Genomic DNA, 13,193 nt, shown 5'->3' with positions numbered 1-13,193 from the left:
GCTGCTCTTCTGCTCATCCATCTGTCTGTCTTCCCACCCTAAGACTCACTGTTTTCCCTTTGTCCAGTTCTTTTATCTCTCTTTCTGCTTCGCACTGAGGGATTTTGCAAACCTGCCGTTTCTTCATCCTCAGCAAGACTGAGCGGGAGGACATGGGAAGGGGCCACGTCAGCCTGCCATCACCTCTTGCTTTCTCTTGAATTTTATAAATGCACTGAATTGGATTTTTATCTGAGCAGCAGAAAGCATTTCGAGGGCTTTCCGTCAGCAATATATAAATAAAAATGGATCAGAATAGATTGGATTGTTCCTTCTTACATCCGCTTCTCTATTTTGTTTCTGACAGGTCCCGACACCCACACACATGCTCCTTGCTCAGACTCCACTAGATCTCCTTTTTTGTCTGCTTGGAGTTTTTGGCAGAATTTTGCATTCCCTATAACCTCCTTCTCTTACAGAGAGTTTTCAAAGCTCTTAGCCGGTTTCTTAGCTCTTAGGCCTTGTGCCCTCACGCTCTCCAAGCTGATGGGCCGTGCCAGCCCCATCACTAAAACATCACAGGGGCAAGCACTGTGCCCTCCTGCAGGCTCTGCAAGGGGCAAGCTGCTGCCGCCACCGGCTGCTGATTGCCTTTGGAGGTCCGTGCGTCTGACAGCGCTCCTCTGCTTCAGCCTGCAGCAAGCATTTCTGACTGCGCTTCCCCCTGCAAAGAAGCTGGACCAAGCCAGAAACCTGCACCAGGTAATTTAAGTAATGGATTTACCATTTTTCGAGTTGAATATACATGAGCGGATCCTGGTTTCTTCAAATGTGCCCACTGTTTTAAGAGGCTTGCCCTTTTTTTTTTTTCTTTGAGCATTGTTTTTAATGCTATGTATCAGTCACAAATGTTCCCTGTGTGCATTCAGAAGCTGGTATTTGCTATTCAAATAGTGCTAAGTTTCAACTGTTTGAGTAAGCCTCCAAGAAGTGTTTCTGATCCTGAAGTGGGTGAGCATGCAAATACCTCCATCACATGCAGCATATACCCCTTCAAACCATGGTTGGAATATTTACCTATGCAGGATTGAAATCCACTTGCTATGAGTATTTGTGCTGCTCGCTTGAATGTACACATAAAGGGGAGTATAAAAGGGACACTGGAACAGACTAGGAGAACGTACTTACGAAAAAAATAACTTTATTTTATACAGTCAAAACTTAAATTGCCCTACGCCAAACACGAGCACTGCAGGACAAGCAAGCAGTTGTACGAGTCAGATTCCCCCTCTGTTTGCTGTGCTTCGCGGCAGGTACGTGGAAGCAGACACGCGGCCAGGCACAGCAGGCGCACCCGTGGGGTTCCCCCTCACACCGTGACTGCAGCGCGCGGGCAGGGAGCGGGCTGAGGGCCGAGCCACCGCCCCGCTCCTCCCAGCCGGGCACCGAACCCCCGCGCTGTGAGGGCAGCCATTAGGGGAGGCGAGCTGCAGGCTCACAGCGCCCAGCGGAGCTCTGAGGGGCTCCGCCAGGTCCCCAGCGAGGGCTGGTGGCTGTGCTGGGGGCACGGCGAGGGGCTGAGGGGAGGCAGGGGACGCGACAGCGGGCACCGGGAAGGCCCCAGCTGCCCCGAACATGGCGGACGCCCCCTCCCCCTCGGGTTGCCAAGAGCCTCGCGCCCCTCGCCCCACCCTCCGCGCGCGCATGCGCGTAACCCCACCTCGGCGTCAGCTCGCAGCGGCGGGGGGAAATGTCCGGAGCCGGGCGGAAGTGACGCGAGAGTAGGGGCGGAAGCGGGGCAGTGTCGCCGGGGTGTGGCCGGCTGGCGGCAGGTGAGGGGCGCGCGGAGCGGCGCCGCCGGGCCGCGGGGGGCGGGGCCTGGCCCTCCTCCTCCCTCCCCCTCCCCCTCCCCCTGGCGGCGGTGACCGTTAACGGCCGCCCGTTAACGGCGGGGGGCGGCGATGGGCGGCGATGGGGGTGTTTGTGACAGGAGTTGGGCTTGGTCCTTCAGAGCTGAGCTGTGGCGCGGGCTGGGAGCCCTCGGTGGGGCACGGCAGGGGGAAGGGCACGGTGGCGGCCGTGTGAGGGGCTCCTGGGGTCAGCACGCAGCTGCTGGGCTCCTGCCCTGGGGCCGAGCTGCCCCGGAGGGACAGAGCTAGGTGCCGTGGCCTGCAGGGAGAAGAGAAAAAGAGGAAAAAGTCACCTGAGATGGAGGGTTGGAGGGCTCTGGGATGTGGGTTAAGCAATTCCTACTCAGAAAGTTAGCTAATGGCTTGTGGCAGGGTTGTGGGGGTTTCTGCCTCATTCCGAGTACCAAATGTTTATGTTATTAGCTAGGTCAACGAACGCCACAGACTATAGAACACGAGGCTTCTAGTCCAACAGGGCATCAGCGCAGTTTGCTGTCTGGAGTACTGCCAGATCTGTTTAACTACGTGTGGCCTTTAAATTGCATAAGGGCAACATTCCCCACTCTCAACCCGGTAGCTGTGGTGATGTAATTATTTGTTAAATAAAGCCGTGTTGTCACTGCTTGCAAGTGAACCCAAATGCTGCTGTGATAAATGCGTTTACTGTATTAATTTTTCTATGTTCAAAATAAAGTATGAGTCAGCCAGCAGTAAAAAGACCACGGGGCTGTTAGACCGGGCTGCGCATACAAAGGAAGGCTGCTGATGGACATAAGGAACATCGTGAATCCACATCCAGCACTGATGAGCATTGTTGGTATTTATTTTAGTACTGAACAGAAGCCCTGTTGTGATGGGGTTTTCCCCATTTTTTTATGATGTGGTTTAAATGTGGAGTGGTTGGGAAGCACCTGGATTTTCCTAGAGGCTTCTCACCCTGGGGAGAGGAGGCTAATTCTTGACCCTGCTCACTTCCAGCCTCGCTTCCAACGAGGAGTGTGGGATGGTGCCAGCTGTGGTAGTGGCATTTCACGTGATTCAGGCAAATGTCAGCGAGGAGTTGGCCAGAGATGACCTATTTAGTTCAGTTGGGTTGCACAGTGGGTGTTGCTGGCAGCGTTTTGCAGACCGTATTGACCTATCCTGGAACAGATGAGGTAGAAGCTGAAACTGTCCCTATTTCGTGCCAGTTCTCTGAAGAAGGAGAACTTCCTTGAGCCATGAAAAGAAATGGAGTGGATGGTGCTGCTCTTGCCAGGGGCAAGGGCTGGAGGCAAGCTGACTTTGGCATGTCCTTGTAGAGGCTTTCTGCGTTTTGCCTGTGCTGGGAGTCAGAGGTGCTCCAGTCAACTGTCCACTAGGCTTTCTTTTGGGAAGGTTGGCAGGGGGCTGACAAGCTCTCCTGCTATTTAATTAAGTCTGTCTTGTCTGAGCAGCAAAGCTAGGATGTAAAAGCTGCCCAATACACCTCTTTATTCCTGAAACGCTTTGGTTGGGGGAAATCACCATGCCTCCAGAGCCCTCAGGCGGAAAAATGCCTGAAGCATTCCCAGAGCAGCACAGCCTGTTCTGCTCGTGTGTCCTTCTTCTATCACTCTGGATATCTAAACTGAGTTTTTAATCTTCATTCCTTCAGATAAAAAGTGCTGTTCTTTTCTCTCAATTCTGGAGTTCGTTGGCAAGAAAACTGACAGCAGATAATCTCTGGGAATTACTCTGCAGCCTGGCTTCTGGGTTTTGGTAATACCAGGTAACTGTAGTCAATGCATGCTCAGCCTGAGTGGTGAAAGAGAAGGGTAGAAATTGAGGGCTGGGGTGAAACAGTACTGAGATAAGCCTGGAAGCAAAGCAGATTATTATTATTATTTTTAAGATTAAAGATAGTGTGCAGAGGAAGAGGAAGATTATGTCTGAAATTGTGATATTTCCCGTGGCCGTGGTGTATGAGCTTGAAGAGAATCATTTTTATCACTCAAAAAGCAATTTCTGCAACTAATCAGCTCTGCTCGGACCCCTTCACAAGATAACCTTTGTCGGAAAATAGTCCATCCAGCAGTTTGTTCAGCGGGTTATTGATTTTCCAGGTGGTTCTTCTGACCCAGCTTTTTGTCAGCTCTGGTCATCCAGGCCACCTTGTAGGGATATTCCTTCTAGCAAACGAAACCAGGCTTGATTCCTTTCAGTGAGTGAGTGGCTTCCCCTCCTGCCATCTCGCAGAAATGCAAGTATTCCCTTTGCTTCTGAATGTATAAACCAGGCTGGAACTGGTGTACTGAGTTTGCTTTGATTTGGCAGTTGCTTTCAGTAAATATCTCAGGATCTGTGCTAACACAGTGCGTATGGGGTCTGAGTGCTGTAAAACTCCAGAACTTTGGGTACTGAAAGTGAAGGGGGGGAAAAAAATAACAATAATAATAACATTGCTAGTTAGGGTTTGAGGGGGCAAGATATGTTAGTGGTTAGGGCTGCAGCGAAGTTCTCTCTGCAGGAGACTGAAGCTGATTTTTGCAACAGAGAATTAGAGGGCAAATTAACAGGAAAGTGCCGTGTTTTTGGAATTAGGTACTTGTTACTGTGCTCTGATAGTAAAATGGAGTAGCTCTTCACTTTTTCTGAACAAAATTTTCTGCAGGAAGCTCTGAAGCAGTGCTTCAGCTAGCCTGCTTGTGGAACACTCCAATATTTTAGAGATCTTACTGCAGGGAAATGGCCCTCAAAGGGACTTTTGGCACAGCCAGCAGTTTAGGAATACAAAAACAAAGTGCTCCCTTTTAGGAAACTGAATGAAGAGATGCATCAGGATGCCTGGGCTGGGGCTCTCAGCCTTTGTTTAAATGTCTGTGTTGTAGGTGTAGCTAAGCTAGCTGCTTAGCCTTCTTTTATAAAAGGGAGAGAAAGAGAAGGCAGGCAATTAGAGAGCACAGTCCTTTTGGACAATTTAGGTGGCTGCCTTAGAATAAGAGCAATTGTTTGTTAGAGCACCTGATTTTCTCCAGTAATGATGAGAGGCAAGGATGACAAGAGCAGAGCAGGTTATCTGATGGGCTGTAGATATCAACGTCTGTCCATCAAAGTGAGCTGTATGAATCTAGCTGAAGGAAGCTGTTTTCAGCCTCAGCTTAGAGGACAGGACTTTCTCAGCGAGATGACGCAGCCGCCAGCTCGGTGCCTCGTGGCAGCGAGGACCGCTGCCTCCACTTCTCAGAGCAGAGCTCTGCACTGGGAGGAGCGGTTGTTGTGAAGGCACCAGTGGCTCAGAGGCCATCTTAGCTTGTGGAGCTTAGAGGATTGAAGTGCCGCTCTGAATTCTTTAAGTCCCTACTGTTCAGGTTCTATTTACAAAATATTCCTGTATAATAGCATTTCTGTCTTCTGGAGAGTTAATATCATTTGATTTTATTTTATCCAACTTTAAATGTCAAGTATTTTGCCATTTGCCCAGGAGTTGCCATACGGTATTATAAAGCTGGACTCTGAGATCTGAAATCTTGACTCATTCTCATTATGCTAAGTGGAATAGGGCAGAGTAGCACGTAGGAAAACAGGAAATTCAAGGGTCTCTGAGTAGTTTTTAGGGTGGGAGGCTGTCTGCATTTGAGAATGATCACCAGGCCTGCTAATGGATTGGCTCAGGCCTATGGTTGTCCCATCGAAGAGATGATGGTGGGAAACCAAATCCTCCAGTTTGTGTGTTTAGTTACTCATCAGTAATGCCTTTACCTTAACGTCATATTGCTCCAAGATTTCATCTGTCTTTTGTAGCTGCAATAGCTACTGTTTCTTTCAAATCAAAGTTTCTGAGCCAAAGGTATTAACGGGCTTTGGCTTTTCGAGAAAGGAAGCCTTAAGTGCTGGGCTCACGCTTCCCTGAGTAGGTTTTTGACAGGCTGGTGCTTTTGTTTTGGTAGTTCTGAGTGCTCAGGAAGGATCACGTACAGATAGCCTTGTGTTCCAGGAAGAGCGGAGTAGGACAAACACAGAAGCAGCCACTGGTGTTTGTTAGTTTTTGACACAGCCCGTGGTCCAGGGAAACATTTTCCTGTCAGGCACCCAGTTCACAGAAACCGTGTCAGCAAGCTACGCTTTTGTTCCAAAGCAGCCTGTTTGTTGTGTTCTGCCTCTGGAAAGTGTACAGCTTTGATTTTTGGATGCAAACTCCATACCGGAGGCTCCCTTGCTGCTTGCAGAAGTGAGTATCTTCATAGCATTACCTTTATACCTTTTTCTCGTAAAATGTCAGTAGGCTGAGCAAAGCATATGCTTGACGCTGAATGGATCCTGGGTACCTGTCGTGCAGGTCCCAAGGTGCGTTGGGCTGGAGTAAGCAGTTAGCAGCAGTATTCGGCTAACAAGAAGGCACCTAGGACTGTAGCTGGCATTAAGGCTCAACATGATCTTCTTGTGGTGCCTGCATGTGCAAGGTACCACGTATGTGCCAATGACTCCACACCACGTGGATGTGGAGAACTGTGTGGCTTTTATCACTGGGCCTGGTGGTTAGCGGTGGCTTTGTACCGGTGTGGCAGAAAAAGCTTTTCCTTTTCCCACAGCTGCTGCTAGGACGGATGAGGTGAGATTGCTTCAGTGATGGAACCCACTCCTGCCAGTTCCTTGCAGAACAGTGGCCCGCAAGGCCTGGCTGGAAGTGGGAGGTTGATGATCCTGAGTAAGTATCTCGCCCTCTAAACCTGGAGCACAGGAGCAGATGTGGCTTTTACAGCTAAGTTAGCTTTGTCATGCGGATTTGGCCATGATGTCTTCAGCTCCCTGCAGTGGGAGGGAGAGCGTGAGCTTCTAAAGCTTCTCAGTTTCTAGCACCACTTGCCAATCTTTGTGGCTGGAGAGCTCTGGCTGCCCACTTGAATTCACTGATGGAGAGCGAGCAGGGTGTGCCCTGCTGGAACTGAGAGCTCTCTTGCTCCAGAAATGGCACTGGGGAGTAAAATCCTAACGGGCACCAAGCCCTGCAAAGATGGAGAAACCCCACTCTTCATAGCTTTGTCTGAAATAGCTACTGGAGGTCCTGAGAGCCAAAACAGTCGTGTCTGCAGTGGAGTTTGAGGATGCTACTATGAGAGATGTCTAGTAACATGAGCGCCCTGGTGGAGTACAGCCTGCTACGGGGCCTAATTATGGGCTTATTAATGCTTTCTTTCATCACAGCCTTCCAGCCTTCAGCTGGTGATTAGACCTATTTTTAGGGGCAGAGTTCCTTAATATTCAGCACAGTGCACCTCTCACCAATCAAATCAGTACCATCTGCATCTTTGATTGCTGCTTAATAACACTGTAGAACATGTTTAATTAAAAAATATAAATAGACTTTTCATCCTTTTAACTTAACAAAGTGCTTCTCTCCTCCTCCCTTCCCTGCTGTTCCAAACCTTCCCCCCCCCCCCCCAAAAAAAATAAGTAATGTTGACTTAACACGGGGACTGTGGTGAAACTCTCACCTCACTGCTGGAAATACCTCCTGCTCTCCTACCCAGGACCACTTAGTTATCTGCCCTCCGCTGTGCTGGAGGACTAGATTTCACGTCCTGCAGTTAATGCCACCACGGGGCAGAACGGTCACTTGCTGCTCAGTAGAAGAGGGCTTGCACCTAGGCTCTTGTGCTGTCCTTATCACAAGAGCTGTGTGTCTGTGAGTGCGGTGCACAGATCTCCTTATTCTGTCCATATGCTCAGGAGGAGCATATGCAATGACATGCTTTGTGGCACTTTAAGATTTTTGTTTTAATACAGTACCATGGTTTTACAGCAGGTAAAATAACAGGAATGTGCTTTATCTGCAGAGGGGAAGGTGATCCAGTTCTCTTTAATTATTTTTTTTTCTTTTTTTCCCCTTGGAGGAGTTCATTATGATACTTTTTTTTAGGTTGGCAAGCTTCTGTTACAGCCAAGGTTTAGCTTGAATATACCAGCAGATTTGTTCATGATTTGAAATTCCATGGGAAGCCTGTACAGAAAGTAGAAAATGCGGGTGATGTAGTAGTATAAGTACACTGCAGTACTACAGTCTGCCACAGCGTAAGAGATCAGTAGTAGAAGTTCGTGATGAGACATGCAGCAGACACTGTAGCTGCTGGGAGCTCTGTGAGCACTGAAATCTGCGTGGGGTATTGAGAGCCATGAGCTGATATGCGCTGGGTTAGAGCAGATGAAGGTAAGAATAACTGCAGTCTGTTGTCAGCCGGGGTGGGACGACATTTGTCCAGGTACACTCGATTGAAAGCACTGTGTAAGAAATTAATGTCAGTGAGTAACTGGGGCTGACATCTCACCCTGAACAAAGTTGCAGGCATGGCTTTCCTCTGCCAAAGGCGACAGCACTGCGATAAGCTCTGCCCGAAGCCTGTCTCTACTCCATCTTCTGGGTGTTTAATCTTAGACCAAGTCATAAATAAACTATGGGTTATTCCCAACATGGAGCCATCCTGGTGGTGGTGCAGTGGCATGTGGTGGAGGTGTGCCGACTCGTGCTTTACTGCATCCTGATGGTCTCTGTGTCCTTGCAAGCGGTCACTGATCTTTTATTAGCGCCCTACAAAGGAGAAGCATAGGGCTGGAGAGAGCCTCTCAGTTCTTCTCGGAGCTGCTACTGCATGCAGGAATTAAAGGCTGTTAGTTCGTGCCGCCTTTCCAGTGCAGCGATAGAAGCAGCAGCACAGTAATTGCTGAAACAGCTCTTGTATCTTTGAAGAACACACACTGATTTTTTAGGTTTTTTTCCAGAGTATTTAAGTGCTATTCTTCCCCTGACCCCTTGGAGCACGTTAAGGAAGCAAGTATTGTTGGTGGCTTGCTTTTATTCTCTTTATTTTCACTGCTAAGTGTGCATCTGGTAAGTGCTTGTATGTAGCTTTACAGTCTCTGCCTGTGCTGAGGAGAGCCGAATTATTAATACTTGGCTCTGTCTATGTTCCCTTGAAAAATTAAGGTTTTATAAGATTGTGAGGTGTTTTTTTTTTGTTTGCAGATAATCATCTCAGAGAATGGTCCTCCACAGAGTATTTCTTTCTAAAGAACTTGGAGGAGTTTTCTTTCTTTTATAGACTCTGTTTACTCTGTAACAAATTATCTTGGGCTTAGCCACAACATACAGAATTTTATTGTTAGGTCCAGGGGGAAGTAATGCAAGAGGTTAGCAAAGCAGGGGGAGTATTTCTGTGCTTAGAGCAGTGAATTGTATGCTTCCTTCCCCGGCTTCAGAGAGCTGCAAATCTGTGTAGCCATCGGAGTATTAGATTTGGCTGCGGTGGTTGAACAGTATGACTGGTTGCTGGTACCTGGAATGCTCAGCCCTTACCTATGCTGGTGTAAGTTTTCTTGGAGAGGTGAGACAGTCTGTGGGGGAATGATGCTGTGTTTCCTTTTGCTAGTGTGAATGCTGGAACCAAGAAGGAGAGACCAGTTTGAGCACAGAGGACAGCCAGCAGCCCTGACAAGCTTTATCGCAGCTTACTTGAGGTTAAAGGCATGGACAGCTTCAGGCAGAAGTGCAAATGTGAGCAATCCCTGGCTCTAGTCAGAACTTCCAAATCGGGAGCACGTAAGCAGATGGTGCAGTGAGAAAACAACCCTTTTCTCTTCCTTTGCAACTTAATAAGGCAAATGAGGTTATTATATAACACCAGAACACATTTGTCTTGATCGTGAAACTTGACATAGGAAAAATAATTGAATAAGAAGTGACTAGAGCCCCAAGATACTGCAGCTCTTCTCCAGAGCCTCTTTGATCACACACACAAAAAAAAAGTGCCTTCTTGCTGTTTGTTGTGCTTTGTGTGACCCACAGGTGGTCGTACCACTAATGATTAAATCTCTTGGGTGATCTGACATCTGCTTTTCTGAATCATGCTCACTTTGGGGTTTTATATGCCCATTTCTGACTATAGCATCAGTGTTTCATGTTGTTCTGCCTTCCTAATTCCAGGATGCAGTGCTTTCTGCTAACACATGCTAGCTCCCTCTTTAAGATTCAGGAGTGATACTGAAACCAGCTTTGGAAGATGCTTCCAGGTGTAAGATATGGTGTGTATGTTAAGCGAAGGCTTGGCATATTCGTTGGGCAGGGTGGGAAGTTGAGCTATTTCTAATCTGCAGCCCTTTGTTTTTATGTAACGCCTAATTCTGATAACAGAGCGCGGTGAGGAAATTGGCTGCTTCCTTCTCCGTGGGCTGAAGGCTGAGATAAAGGAAGAGTCAGTCTTGCTGAGTGACACTTGGTCTTTGCTTTCCTTCCTGACTTCGGCTGGTAATACTTTGAATCTTTCCCCTTAAATTCTTTCTTGTTCCTGCAAGTTCTTTCTGTTGGAGGAAGCAATCCCACTTTTATTCTAAGCACACGGTCAGTCCTTTACTCCAAGTGCTTGTAAAACTGGCTTGCCTCCCCAGTTGGTTTGACTGCAAACAGTAATAAATAACATCTGTACCACAGGATTCTGCCCTTCTGGTCATTTAGAAGGCTGTTGCTGGTTTTGCTCTTTCTTGCTTTAAATCTCTTAATTTGTTACCCTGCACAGAAAGAATAGTCTCTTGTCTCTGACAGCAGTTCCCACAGAGTCTGCCACATCTCTCTAGTGTGTGTTTTTTTTAGGAAAGGTGAGAATCTGGAGCTCATGTGAGAGGCTGTGCTGAGAACCTGTGAAGCTGAAGTTTACTGAGAGCCAAACTGTGACAGGAACACCCAGGGTTTTTCCTGCTTTGCCCCACTAGAGCGTGCTTGTTTCTCTGCAAGGGAGCTGTGGGACCTGAAGAACAGTCTGTGGCTTCTGAGTGCCAGGAGAGAAACGGCTTGGTGGGGGCTAGGGGAGTGCTGCTTCTGAGGACGAGCATCTGTCAGTTGGCTGCTGACTGGTGCTTGGCTTCAGAGCAGTCACTGGAAGACCAAGGATTGGTGAGAATCTGGGAAATGATACTGGGCCGGGTAACCTCATCTGGCCCCAGGGGTGAAATGCTTGCCCTTGTCATCCTGTGCGGCAGGATGCCATGGTTCTGCTAGTCAAGGAAGTTTAAGAAGTCCCCTTCTCACCCCTGCTTCCCACCCAGCCTGGTGACTGGGCAATTACAGCAGTTTATCCAGCTGCAGTAAGCTGGGTCGTTGAACCGATCTGAGTTTAAAACAGGCATCCCAAAAATCAGCAGTATTGATGCAACGAATGCGTTGTGACCGGTGACAGAACGGATCATAGCCTTGTTTTGCTGCCGAAGCCAAAGTGTCTCGTAACTGCACGCTCGCTGTGTCAGCCTGCCTCTTTGTTCCACTTGGCCAGTCCCAGAACAGATTTGAAAGCAAAAGGATTCAGGCTTGGTTCTGGTCAGCAGATCAAAAAATGCCATCCCAGAATTAGCTGTCCTCCTTCTCAGATTAACTTGTATGCTTTGCAAATCAAAATAATAATTTCCCGTCTGCTGAATAGGCGCAGTCGAGAAGTCTAATCAGTGTGCAAACATTGCCACTAAAGAGTATGGATTCAGAGCCTGGCTGCCAGCGATGCATGAAGGGAAACAGAATGGGTCTAGGCTTTCTGCAGCAGCGCCAGGGCTTTGGATGGCTGGGCTTCATTTTGCAAATGTTATCTGTGGAAAGGCTCCTAGCTTTCCTCATTTTTTTCCCCTTCGGATGATTCTTTTTTAATGAAAAACAAACAGAAATGACCCGCACCACATTTACAGGTAGTCTTTCCTCGTCTGCTGCGGTAGGATCAGAAAGGACAAAGTCAGAGGGTGAATGGTGCTGCATGAATGTGTAGGGGTGGCTGCAGGCAAGTCTAACCTGATAGTTGTTCCTTTTGTGAAGCGAGACAGGGAAATTAAAGAATGTGCAAAGACCCCTATAATTTTCACCTGTTAAACTGCTGGGTTATGCTGTAACTATCTCTTCAGGCTCTTGTTTTGTGAATTCCTCCAGTATAGCTTGTGTTTCTGTGTCTCCTAGCCTGCTCTTCGTGCCCTCCCTGGGGAAGGGGGAAAGCCGTCCTCTGTCATTACTGGCGGTGCTGTGATCCCTGCTGTTTGCACACCACAGTGTGCCCTGGACTAGTGCCTGTGACCCTCCAATGCCACAAGGGGGGACGTGTTGCACCGTGAGATAGATCTGCCCATTTCTCATACCTTACTTTCTGATCTTGCTTTGCTTTGTTTGTATTCAGCTTAATGAATATTTTCCCGTACTGATGTACAGCACCCTGCATGATGAAACCCCATAATGAGCAGCTGCAGACTGTGGGTTTTTTTTTACAGTCTGAGTGAGCAAGACATGCAAAGAAAACAAGTTTGAAAGGATTTGTGTCGGTCTGATGGCAAAGCTTCAGTCAGAAGAATGTATGGGCACTCTACCCTGTTTGTTAGATCAGGCTGCCCAAACATACGTTTTTGTGAGCTTGCACTTTCTAATATGCTCAGAGAAACACATTTCTTTCCTATACCCTCCTCTGTGTCCCAGGAACGTTTTGTTATTCCTGTGAAAAAGCATGAGAGGCAGGCTCTGGGGTCACAGCTGAGGGAGGTATAAGCAAAGCCATGAGGACGGAAACAAGGATGACACGCAGCCTTTTCCTGACTGCCTTGTGGAGCAGTGCTCTTGGCCCAGCTGCATCAGGGAGCGCACGTACTGCTCTGGTGTGTGTGTTGAAGGCAACGGAAAGATTTCAGTGACTGCTTAGGTTTTATATGTGAAAGGATCCTGAAATGAGGAGGCTTCTTTGAAGGTGGTTACAAAGGAACAAGCCGGTCACCAGGAGCAATGAGCTGCTCCTGGGAGCCTCAGAATGGAAGAAGTCTCATTAACCTACTTGGAGCAAGGGCGTGTGTGCACATGCATGCCCTGTAATTCTTTTAGCTGCTGTTCTTGGAAGGGAGCAGCGGTTGTGTTTCTTGGAGCAGAAGTGTAAAATGAAATACTGCATTTTGCTAATGGGGTTGAATGACCTGAAACATATCCACTGACAGTGCGAGGATGGGAGGAGTGGACAGGGCTATTTGTGATGAATCCCGTCGCCAGACTGAACTGACTTTGCTCCAAAGTGTGGCGTTTGTTTTCAGCATAATACTGAGCAGAGATTTGTTAATTATCACACTAGAAATAAAACGGTGGCTCCCAAGATCCATTCAGGCAAGCAAAAGACTCCCACTTCTACTGTAGCTGTGTTAGATTTCTTTAAAAAAATAATTAAAAAATCCAGTATGTCAACCTTAGTGTGGGCTTTCCTCTTCAGCTCACTAATTCACTTGTAAGCATTTCCTAAAATAGTTCAGGGAGCAGAGGATGAAGTCCCTGAATACAGGCTGTGATACAGTGGA

The 13,193-nt window shown here is 47.9% G+C and overlaps 1 protein-coding gene across 6 annotated transcripts in view; it reads left to right on the top strand.

The window, feature by feature from the left end:
* The first annotated feature begins 876 nt into the window (after positions 1-876).
* Positions 877-13,193, top strand: part of WASHC1 (WASH complex subunit 1) — a 42,853-nt gene continuing 30,536 nt past the window's right edge. The window contains exons 1-2 of one of the 6 annotated variants that reach the window (XM_083820174.1): positions 1,788-1,811; positions 3,526-3,639. Coding sequence is in view for 4 of the 6 variants with exons in the window: in XM_083820169.1 (XP_083676295.1) it covers positions 6,477-6,555 (79 nt within the window). In the remaining 2 variants the exon portion in view is untranslated. Of the gene's footprint in view, positions 1,812-2,639; positions 2,707-3,525; positions 3,640-6,461; positions 6,556-8,015; positions 8,056-9,353; positions 9,397-13,193 lie in introns of those variants that run through there. The other 5 variants (XM_083820173.1, XM_083820170.1, XM_083820169.1 and 2 more) reach the window with 5 other exon arrangements.

This window comes from Anser anser (genome assembly GCF_964211835.1).
Source record: "Anser anser genome assembly, chromosome: 1".
NCBI lineage: Eukaryota > Metazoa > Chordata > Aves > Anseriformes > Anatidae > Anser > Anser anser.
The sequence above is the reverse complement of the archived record's forward strand: the minus strand, read 5'-3'. Positions and strand labels throughout refer to the sequence as shown.